The sequence below is a fragment of the Hyaena hyaena genome, unplaced genomic scaffold, assembly GCF_003009895.1.
Source record: "Hyaena hyaena isolate Hyena2069 unplaced genomic scaffold, ASM300989v1 scaffold_1326, whole genome shotgun sequence".
NCBI classification, from domain to species: domain Eukaryota; kingdom Metazoa; phylum Chordata; class Mammalia; order Carnivora; family Hyaenidae; genus Hyaena; species Hyaena hyaena.
Genome location: NW_024081969.1, coordinates 567 through 11,874, shown reverse-complemented (window position 1 = coordinate 11,874; position 11,308 = coordinate 567). Strand labels below are relative to the sequence as shown.

General features: G+C 54.7%; 1 protein-coding gene across 1 annotated transcript in view; it reads left to right on the top strand.

Moving 5' to 3' along the window:
* Positions 1-10,919, top strand: part of LOC120225137 (glutamate-rich protein 1-like) — a 27,252-nt gene extending 16,333 nt beyond the window's left edge. Inside the window, exons 2-4 of the mRNA XM_039223360.1 lie at positions 384-530; positions 9,954-10,106; positions 10,846-10,919. Coding sequence (XP_039079291.1) covers positions 384-530; positions 9,954-10,106; positions 10,846-10,919 — 374 coding nt within the window. The remainder of the gene's footprint in view (positions 1-383; positions 531-9,953; positions 10,107-10,845) is intronic.
* Positions 10,920-11,308: the final 389 nt, after the last annotated feature.

Genomic DNA, 11,308 nt, shown 5'->3' with positions numbered 1-11,308 from the left:
GCCCTCTGATGGACGGTGCTGGGGGGGGCCCTCTGATGGACGGTGCTGGGTGCCCTCTGATGGACGGTGCTGGGGGGGGGCCCTCTGATGGACAGTCCTGGGTGCCCTCTGATGGACGGTCCTCGGGGTTCCTCTGATGGACAGTCCCGGGGGGTTCCCTGGGGGATAGTTCTGGGGGTCCTCGGGGAACCGTGCTGAAGGGTCCTCTAGGGGACAGCACTGGGGGTCCTGAGGGGACAGCGCTGGCATGTCCTCAGGCACCTTCTCTTTGCTCTCAGGTGGTGATGTCAGGATATATCTTCATTTTACCTAAAACCATTTGCAATTTAAATGAACTGCCGTGAATAATTCTTTCTTTTCTTTTCTTTGTCAATTGGTTGTAGTGTTCGTGGAAAAAGTGCTGAAGAGGCTTTTCCCTAGTGCTCCCTGTGGCCAAGAGAAGAGGGCGCCAGTGACTGCAGCTTCTGAAAAACCGGCCCAGAGGGCGGCCACGGAGGAGCTCAGGGGCAGCCGTGCCCCCACCTTGACAGGTGATGGGCTTTCGGGGGGGGCGGGGGAAGGTCGGTGAGGGTTTCCTGGCGGTTATCATGTTTCCCCTGGAGCAGGGGGCTCTGCCTGGCCCCCGTGGGTGGCGACCCCTCCACGTCTTGCGTCTGGCAGCCAGGGTCACTGTACCCACGCTCTGGACTGCAGCGCGCTCAGTGGGGAGAGAAGCCAGGGCCGGTACCTCCACCAAAGACCGTCCTGCGTGCGCTGTGCTGGGCAGAGAGCATCACCCTCCCGGTGCAGGCGTGGAAGCAGCTGAAGAGCTGTGGCCAGGGCGCAGGGAGGACCCCTCGCGAGAGCCAGGGAGTGTGGGGCCGTGGCCAGCTTGCTTCCCTTGGGGGCTTCATCCCACAGTGTGGCTCGCAGACCTGGGCCCTGTCCTGGGACACCCCCCATCCACCCTGTGGCGCAGACCCGTCTCGGTGTGCCATGGGCAGTTTGAGGGCCGATGTCAAATTCCAGGGACAGGTGTGGCGGCAGGTGCTCGAGCGGTACCCATGGGTGCCCTGTGGCTGGAGGAGGGGCAGCGGGTCAGTACGTCTGAGAGCGTTATTATTTCACAGGTGCTGGTGAAAGAGCCTCATTTCTATGCTCCTGTGTGAAAATCCTCACAGCATACAGCAACATTTTTTGTTACATAAAATTCACTTAACGTAAAGTCTACTGTTTTCACCATTTCAAAGCATACAATGTAGTGATTTTTGGTATGTTCACAACACTGCACAAACATCAGTAATTCCAAATCCTCAATGTCACTGTACACAAACGCCCAGCCGCTTGTACCCGCTGCCTCCCACCCTCCACTTTCCACCATGGCTTTGTCTCCTCGGCATGTACCACGTAAGGAATCACATGCGAGGCGCATTTTGTGATGGGCCCCCATGAAGCCCGGCGTCTCCCGGTTCATCCACGTCGTGGGTGTATCTGTCTTACGCTCCTCTTTATCGCTGAGCACCGCCCACTGTGCATGGAGTACGTTCTGTTTACTCGCTGGTCAGGGTGTGCACCTGTGGGTTGGATGTCAGTGGTTATCATGAATAATGCTGCTGGAACACCCACGCATAAATGTTTGTGTGACTTGTGTTTTCACTTCTGGGTGTGTGCCAGGCGTCCCCTTGCTGGGTCCTGTGGTGATTCTGAATTTCACATTCAGAGAGACTGCCACACTGTTGTCCACGCCGTTGTCCACACTTTTGTCTATGCCGTTGTCCACGCTTTTGTCCACAGTGTTGTCCACACCACTGTCTACACCATTGTCCACACCACTGTCCACACTGTTGTCCACACCATTGTCCACACTGTTGTTCACACTGTTGTCCATGCCATTGTCCACACTATTTTCCACACTGTTGTCCACACCACTGTCCACACGGTTGTCCACACCACTATCCACACCGTTGTCCACACCACTGTCCACACCGTTGTCCACACCACTGTCTACACTGTTGTCCACACCGTTGTCCACACCATTGTCCACACTGTTGTTCACACTGTTGTCCATGCCATTGTCCACACTATTTTCCACACTGTTGTCCACACCACTGTCCACACCGTTGTCCACACATTGTCCACACCACTGTCCACACTTGTCCATGCCACTGTCCACACCGTTGTCCACGCCATTGTCCACACGGTTGTTCACACTGTTGTCCACACCACTGTCCACACCGTCATCTACACCATTGTCCACACCACTGTCCACACTGTTGTCTGCACTGTTGTCCACACCGTTGTCCACACTGTTGTCCTCACCATTGTCTACACCCTTTTCCATGCCATTGTTCACACCGCTGTCTGCATTGTTGTCCACACCATTGTCCACACTGCTGTCCCTGACACTATCCAGCTGCTGCACCGAGCAAGTGCCTGGGGTCCTGCGGGCTTACTTTCCTCGGCTGCTGGTCCCCCATTTGCAAAAGGAGGGCCTAGTAGGTGTAGACGCCACCATGGAGCACCCACCAAAGGGACGATTAGGAACGCTGCTCTCACAGAAAGAAAATGAATTATTCTAAGGACAAGTCTTTCCAAGTAGCATATTTGACATTCTGTGCTTTCAGCAAAATTGAAGGAAATAATTTAGTTATCAGCCAACCGGTAAAAATAGTTTGGTGAAGGGGCGCCTGGGGGGGCTCAGTCAGCTAAGCATTCAACTCTCGGTTTTGGCTCAGGTCATGATCTCATGGTTCGTGGGTTCGAGCTTACTTGGGATTCTCTCTCTCCCTCTCTTTGCCCCTCCCCTGCTCTCTCTCTCTAAGTAAAAAAAAAACTTTAAAAATCTTTAATAAAAAATAATAATTTGTTTGATGATGGATTTCTCTGATTTTTGGCATATTCCTTACAAGGGATTCAATGAATCAAGTAATACTGCTGTTTGTAAGAAGCCATGTGCTGTCCTCTACCTATTTTTGTGTTGGGAATTTCTGAGCAGGTAGCGCTGTAAACTGAGGGCGGGGGTGGTCTGGCAGGGGCCTGTCTCGCAGCAGTGACAGCGTGCTTCCGCACTCCTTCCTGTCTTGGCCGAAGGGACTTCCTCTGTAGTGGGTAATGCTTAAAAGCAGTAATTGTTACTTTGATCAGTTGCCTTTTACTAATTCTAACAATGTAGAAAAAAGTATGTTACTATCATAGAAATGTTTTAAAGAGGAAGGTTTATTTGAGAGCTTGATGCGATGAAATTGTTATGTGAGGGCAGAACTGGGGGGAGCTGGAGTTGCTGAGGACCAAGGGATGATGGAGGATTTCTAAACGAGCCAAGAGCTTGGCCACGTATCTTATTTTCGTGGCCGTCACCTTGCCGTGGTATGCAGAGCCCCCGTCGGTGCACAGGAAGGAGGGAGGCCGCATTTGCAGCCCAACACAGCTCCGTCTCCACATGGAGGCTCCCGAGCTCTATAACGTGTCCGTGTGGAGGCACGCAGTCTTAACACTTGTTTTTAGGGAATACGTGTGCCGGAGCGGTGAGAGCACCTCTGTGCTGACATGTGGGCGAGCAGGTGGCCGGGCGTCAGTCAGGTAGGTTCGTGCTGTTGTGTCTGGGCCTTTTAGGAGTCCATGAAAATCGGTATGTGGAGAAACATCTGTGAATGCCTGGAGTGGTCATGAAAATAGACAAAGCTCTTTGGTAAAAACTGCAGTTTTCCATTAGGATGCGAATATTTTCTTATAAAATCTTGATGATACAACAGAAGAACCTCTTCTGCCCAGGTCTTGCCCTTCTTAACCTTTGTCACTTCCGGAAAGCCTGCTGTTGTGTAAGGAATGTAATTTCGGACCTCAAGGGCATTATGCCCAGTGAGGTGAGGCGGGCAGAGAAAGACGAGCACAGTGCAACCTCATGTTTCTGTGGATGCTCCAAACTCAAACTCTCAGAGAACAGACCGAGGTTGCTGGGGGCCCGGGTGGGGGCGGGGAGGCGCTGGTCGCGGGGAACCAAACTCCAGTTGTAAGGGGAGTACGTTCTGGGGCTGACAAACCGCGTGATGACTCAGCTAACGATTCTGCTTTGTGCCCCTGACACTTCCTGAGAATAGATGCGGATGTAATTCTGTGAGGGGATGAGCCGTCAGGCTGCCAGCATGGCCATCATCTTGCAGTATTTAAGTGTGTCACACCAGGACACGGTACGCCTGGATGCTCCGCCGCGTGACTGAGGTCTTGAAGCGCCCCTCCGGTCGCCTTTGCTTCTCGTCTTCCTAGAATTTGGAAGCCGCGGTCCCCATGTAGGCCCATGCTTGGTGATACAGTATACACGTTATTACGTATGTGCCTCTCCTGGGGGCTTGGGGGTTTGTGAAACTTCATACGATGGCGATTGCCGTCTAGGTAGCCGCTGCCCTGTGCTGTTGTGTGACTGTTCGGGACGTACCCCCACCTCTGGCCTCCAGCAGTCTGTTTCTGAGCCTCACGTGGCTTCCTCCACAGCTCTGCTTCGGGTTGCTGAGCTTCTTGGGACTCTGGGGTTGTGATTTTCATCACGTGGGGAATGATCAGTACCTGTTTCTTGGAGGGCTTCAGGTTCACATACGAGGCCCCCTGACGTTGCCCCAGAGCCCCCAGATGCTCTGCTGGCCCCATGCCTTGTCCCTTTCTGTGGGTTTTGTTTGACCCCCACGGGGCTATTGCATGTTCTCACAGCTCAGCCGGCTGGGTGAGTGGCCGGGCGGCAAGGTGGGCTCCCCGAGGCCCCGGAAGCTGCTGTCTGTCATCCAGCGGTGCCCGTGTGGAGGACAGAGGGGGCCGCCTCTCCTGGGCTCCTGCCCACCCTCCCAGCTCTGACTGGCCCTTCCCTGGGGTTGCTCTGCTTAGCGCCACGCTGTGAGCCCAGGCCCCACCTGGCAGCTTCTCACAGGGGTGCCTGCATCACACTCAGCAGAACACACAGGGGCCCCCAGGAGCCCTGGGCCTGCTCTCTGCAGCCTGCTTCTCCCGAGGACACTGCCTACGGCCTGCAGGCGTCTGGGCCTCCCTGGACCCCAGCTGCCAGGTCCCACCCCCAATCCTCGAGCTCACTCCGCCATGGACCATTGTGGCCTCAGGCTCATGGCCTGTCCTGTTCCTCGGGGATCAGCATCTGGAACCTGTTTATCAGGTTGGCCTGATGTAAGTTCTTCTGGCCTTTCTAGAAGTAAAGATACGCTGGGTCACCATCACCCTCTTCTTTGCACATGGACGTTTTCTGAGCACGTGTCCCCAGAGAAGTAGCTTCAGGTTTATTGTACATTCTGCCAACTTGCCTGTCAGACGTGCACCCACTCAAGTGACCCGCCAGTTCCTGCTTGCCCGGGCCTTACGCAGCAGTCGTCCAGCTGACCCTCGAATGAGCCAGGGATCAGGACGCCGACCTCGGCAGTCAGAAATGTGCCTGTAACTTCTCACTCCCAGAAACTTACCCACTGGTGGCCTACTGTTGACCAGAAGCCTCACCCGTAACACAGTCGACTAGCATTTGTATACATATCACATACTGTATTCTCACTACAGAGTCAGCTAGAGAAAAGAAAACGTCATTAAGAAAATTCTAAGGAAGAGAAAATATGTTTACGGTATGTACTGTATGTATCAAAATAAGCCTCCATATCAGGCGGCCCCAGCAGCTCACACCCGTGTTGTGCAGGGGCAGCTAACCGCGTGGAAGGAGCCTGCACTTCACTTTACTGAGTGTCTGCGAGGCCAAACGGTTCAGTGGCTTGAGCGTGTGTGTACACCGTACCGTCTGTCCATTTTCCTTTTGGGTTGTTCTTGGTTGTCATGTGACAGATTTCAGTTATTTTCATATTCCAAATCCCAATTCTTGGCCATCTGTATACCTTCTCTCCATGAATTGTCCTAATTTTTAAAAACAGCCATGTGTTCTGTTGTTTAGTTCATAGGGTATGGTTTCTCAGTCTTTAAGTCTGTGGTTAGTGCTGTTTGTGTCTGGCTTAGGAAGTCTTCCTTGGGGCACCCGGGTGGCTCAGTAGGTTGAGCGTCCGACTCTTGATTTCAGCTCAGGTCATGATCCCAGGGTCGTGAGATCGAGCGCCGTGTTGGGCTCCATGCGTGGCGTGGACCCTGCTTGGGACTCTCTCTCATATGTTCGTACAGAATTATGTCCACGGCAGAGGCTGCCCCGGCCCTCCCCAAAGCTGTAAACGCTGAAGCCCAGAGCTCGTCCCCTTGTCTGCTCCATGCAGGTACCAACCATCAGCACATCCTGAATCGGACCCCTTCCCAGAGGAAATTGTGTGCTTGACGGATGTACTTCCCTCACCCCTTAGGAGGAAGGCCTGCCTGAGTCGCACGGACACGTGTTGGTGGCCCCAAGACCTGCAGAACAGGTGGAAGAACTCTGTCTGAAGCGGGGGGGGGCAGCGGTACCGAGATGACAAAGAGCGTGCGGACGCCGTCCGACCCCGCATCCGCTCTCAAAACTCCACTCACTTGACTCAGCGATTGTCTACACGAAACCTGCAACAGATGTGTGCAGCAGCTTTGTTGGTAATTTCCAAAGTGTGGGAGCAACCAAGATGCCCTTCAGTGGGTGATGGATAAACCCCGAGGTCCGTTCAGACATGGAATATTCCGTGGCCTTCAAGCTGTGAAAAGATAACAGAGGAACCTTCAGTGCAGATCACTAAGCGAAAGAAGTCTGTCTGAGAAATCTACAAACTGCCGGATTCCAACTACCTGACATTCTAGAAAAGGCAAAGCCAGGCAGACAGGAAAAACACGAGTGGTTGCCAGCGCCGGGGTGGGGGTGGCCAGCCGGAGCACAGAGGGTTCTGAGGACAGGGACGTGGGTGCCGGGAGCCCAGACCCACCGAACGCTGGGCACCAGGAGTGACCCTCACGTGGACTGTGGACCGACAGTGCGCCCGTGTGGGACCTCTGACTGTAACAGATGTACCTTCTGGTGGGGGGAGGGGTGGTGCGTGTGTGCGGAGGCGTGTGGGGAGATCTCTGTGCCATTCTCAGTTTTTCTCTGAACCTAAAACCTAAAAATGTAAAGTCTTAAAAGATTATTTTTTAATTCCTCAGCTCTTGAGGTGCTTGGAGTGGATAACGTGTAGAAAGATTTTGTGTCTGGAATGACAGGGACAAAGGAGAGGCCGGAGCCCAGGCCCAGGGCCAGGGCCAGCGCGGGAAAGACAGGGCGTCCCCTCCAGGACTCGTGAGGGATCTAGGAAGGCTCCGGGCCGCCCACGCCACGTGGTCGCACCACGTTTCGATCATTCCCCGAGAGACTGGAAGGGGGCTGACACCCCTTACTTCTGTGGGAGCTGAAAGTCAGAAATCTGAGTACCTAATGGCCACACCTGCTGTGTGTGTAACGGAAGGAAGGAAACAAACCAGTTTTTCCGGGGGCGTGCAGTGTGAGTGGTGGCACGGTGAGAAACGTCTCCTTCGGTCGACGACGGAAGCTACCTGGCCCTCTCACAGCCTGGCTGGGGTCATGGCTCTGTGCTGAGGTCTGGGTCGGACACCCAGAACCAGCTCGCACCACCGTGACTGTCGTCAGGAGATACAGGGATCGAGTGCGCCACCCCTGAAGGCGCATCTCCGTGAAGGACAGGCCGAGGGGTGGGGACCCGGTAGGTGCCGAGGGACGCACACCCGAGCTCCCGCTCTGACCATATTTTCCTTCTCCCTAGTCTGTGCTGCTCCTCAGGCACGAGACAGAGTCCCAGCCGGGGCCTCTCTCCGGCCAGCTGCCCCCATGTCCTGTGCTTGTTTCCGTGGTGACTCCCTGCGTGGCCATGAGCACCGTGTTACCGGCTCCCTCCTGGGCAGAGATGAGGCTGCCATGTGTCACGGTGTCCAGTGCCCCATAGGAGGCGCTCAGTGGCCTCAGTGACCTGCGTGTGAGCCGCTCCAGGTCCGAGGAAGGAGCTAAACAGACTGGACACCCAGGCACATTTGGTGACCTCCCCCCAACAGGCTCCACTTGAGCCACGCGGGTCCCGGAACTGCCTGCAGCTGCCCCGCTACCCCCGCCCTGTCCCTGCTCACACGCAGGCAGTGCCCCTCCAGGGCGAGGCTCAGATCCCGAGGAGGCAGCGCGGCCGGACCACAGGCTGCTCAGCAAGCTGAGCCAAGATCTGAGGCCACAGGTGACTCTGGAGCTTGGCCGGGCCTCGTCTCACTCTCCCTGGAGGCCATCACACGTGCACTCAGCGGGTTCCAGCAGCGGGACTGGAGCTGTCTCGTGAGCGGGCGCGCGGCTCCCTGGCTGAGCTCGGGGGCTCCTGGACCTGCCGTGCATGATTCGTTCAGGAACAGGGTGTGGACCAGGCCCACGTTCTCCTTGGGGACACGTAAAATCAGTCCACAATTAACCACAGGACGTGAGAAAACAAAGCCACGCCCAGCATGGGACTACAGATATGTTCTGAGCCTCCTCCCGCTCAGCCCGGGCGCCAGGGCAAACACCACACACACGGCGGCCTGACGGCGGGGGGTCTTCAGTCCCTTTGGAGTTTATACCTGTGTGTGGTCCAGTGATGGAGGTGACGTGGAGCACGGGGAGCAGAGTCCATAGTGTTGTACCGCCGTGTGCTGACAGATGGTAACTGCGCTTCTCACGGGAGCGGGCACCTGTACAGAGGTCCAGTCCACATATGGCTCTCATGGGAGTGGGGCACTGCGTGCAGAGGTCCAGTCGCACGTGGCTCTCACGGGAGTGGGGCACCGTGTGCAGAGGTCCAGTCCACACGTGGCTCTCCCAGGAGCAGGGCACTGCGTGCAGAGGTCCAGTCCACATGTGGCTCTCACAGAAGTGGGGCACCGTGTGCAGAGGTCCAGTCCACATGTGGCTCTTACAGGAGCGGGACACCATGGGGACACCATGTACAGAGATCCATCCGCACATGGCTCTCCCGAGAGTGGGGCGCCACGTGCAGAGGTCCAGTCCACACATGGCTGTCCCAGGAGCGGGGCGCCACGTACAGAGGTCCAGTCCACACGTGGCTCTCACAGGAGCGGGACACCACGGGGACACCGCGTACAGAGGTCTAGTCCACACGTGGCTGTCCCGGGAGTGGAGCGCCACGTACAGAGGTCCAGTCCACACGTGGTACCTGTGAATGCATGCAGCATGCTGTGTCAGCTGTACGTGATGCCACCTGCTGTTGGAAAGAGCATGGGAGGAAGCCGGGGTCGTGGGGATGCCATTCTGGACCATGTATCTCAAGAGCCAGCAGAAGGTGCTCACCTTTTGGGCCAGCAGTTCCTTCTCCAGGACTCTGTCTGAAAGAACTCCATGGTCAGGTGTGCAAAGTGTGTACAACAAGGATGGTCATAGCAGCTGTCTGTGGTAGTGAAAATCTAGAGTTAACCTCCATGTGTGAAGTCTAGGACAATGCTTGAATTATAGTTACATTTTCACTTGCCAGAAACATGGAATATTATGTAGCCATTAGGAGACCACATAGGTGTAACTATATCTTAACATATTATTTTGTCATGTTCTGTTAACTTTTGAATGATATGATACACATAATATACATATGTATAATAATAAAATGCGTGTAGCGGGATCCCATTAAGGTGTGTGTGTATACACAGTGTATGCGGGTTGTTTGCACACTTGGAGAAGTTCCAGGTAGTGTACCAAAATGTCAAGAGATTCATGTTATATCAGTGGAAGGTATGCTATGTAGAATATTCTTTTTTCTGCTTCCTGCTCATGAATTATACTTTCATATCCTTATAAAAACCCAGAGGTTAGTGAATCATGGATCCCGGGCTGGACCTGGGGCTGCCCCGCTGCCCCGGCGAAGTGCTTGGTGCCCCGAGATCCGTGACGGCCATGGCTGGGCTTCGTGAGCTGTTGGGTTTCATGTCTGCAGTGGATGTGGTTGGGGAAGGGCCAGGGCCACCGAGGGTCCCGCCACAGAATGCCCTGTTCACAGTCCCCTTGTCCCCCGCAGGTGGAGACCCCGAAGTCTTTCCTCAGAGGCGGCTCTACACTGTGAGTTTGCCTCCTGAGGGCTACGCCCCAGCTCCCCCAGAGCCGCAGGCCAGCCCGGCCTCCGACGACAGCTCAGGCAGCGATGACCCAGGAGGAGAGTGCCACCTCTCAGGTGAGGCATGGTTCTGCAGGTTAACTCCACCCAGATTTATTGTGACAGGGCTGGCGAGTGGGTCGCTGGACGGCTACCCAGGGGCTGGTTTGTGTCCTGCAGTCACTAAAGGTGATGTCACCGAACTCATCGTGACAGGAAAACAGACTTGAGGCCGGAGGAGGTTCAGCTGGGCCCCGACCGTGGCTGTAATCACCTGTGCTGCTGTTAAATGTGTCACATGTTGATGGTGCTTGTTTTGGTTTAAGTAGAACTTTTTTCTTGATTTTCCATTTTTTTCAGCATTTCTAGGATAATATATCAGTTTTGTTATCATGGAAATAACCTACTTCGCTTCACTTTTGTGGAAGAATTGAATGACTGTTTTGTGCATGTGCTGCTGTTAACCCAGACGAGTTTCAGCCAGTGTAAACTCAGAAACTCTACACTATAAATATCAACAGAATGGGTTTCTTTGTACATTGATCTTTCCAAGTTTCTAACTGAAGGACCAGAAACCATAAAACCAAAACTGGGGTAGGTGAGGAATAATCTATCCATCTTTTCAAACCTGTTGAAAATCTTTGGAATGTGATTAGTAGATAAAGAGATTATTTCATTAGGAAATTTAACCATGTTCTTCTGAAGATGAGTTCCTTCGGGGAGCATACTTCACCGCGTGCTCAGTCTATTCAGTGAGAACTGGGTTGGACTCACTCCCGCGCCGCTGCGCTGTGCGCTGTGTCTGCTTCGCCCGCAGCCACGCCCGGTCAGCCCTGCCGAGAGGCCAGCGTGGGCCGGGCCGTGGGAGGGACCCCAGCGCCAGAGGCTTGAGTCTCCTGTGACCGGTGAGCTCCGAGCTGGAGGGACACCTTCCTGGGAGGCGAGGATGTTTGTACGAGGGGGACAGATGCTCTCCAGGAGGGCGGCCAGCCCATGGCGCCTCCCTGACAGCCGTGCGCTGAGGAGAGCAAAGGAGGAAAGACCAGGGGACTGAGGACCTGGGACTCATTCCCTTTAAGCTCCATGGGGACCTGACAGTTCAATAGTAAGTTGTGTAGCGTCTCTGTGAGGTGTTTGTTAGGCAAAATCTGTTAGTTTGTCTTTTCCTCTGTTACCTGTTTTAGGCATGGCCAGGGTGGAGAGAACCTTCCACGAGTCTTCCTTTCTCTGGGAAGGGGGTGATGATATGGGGGATGGTACTCGCAAGGGGCGCCCAGCCC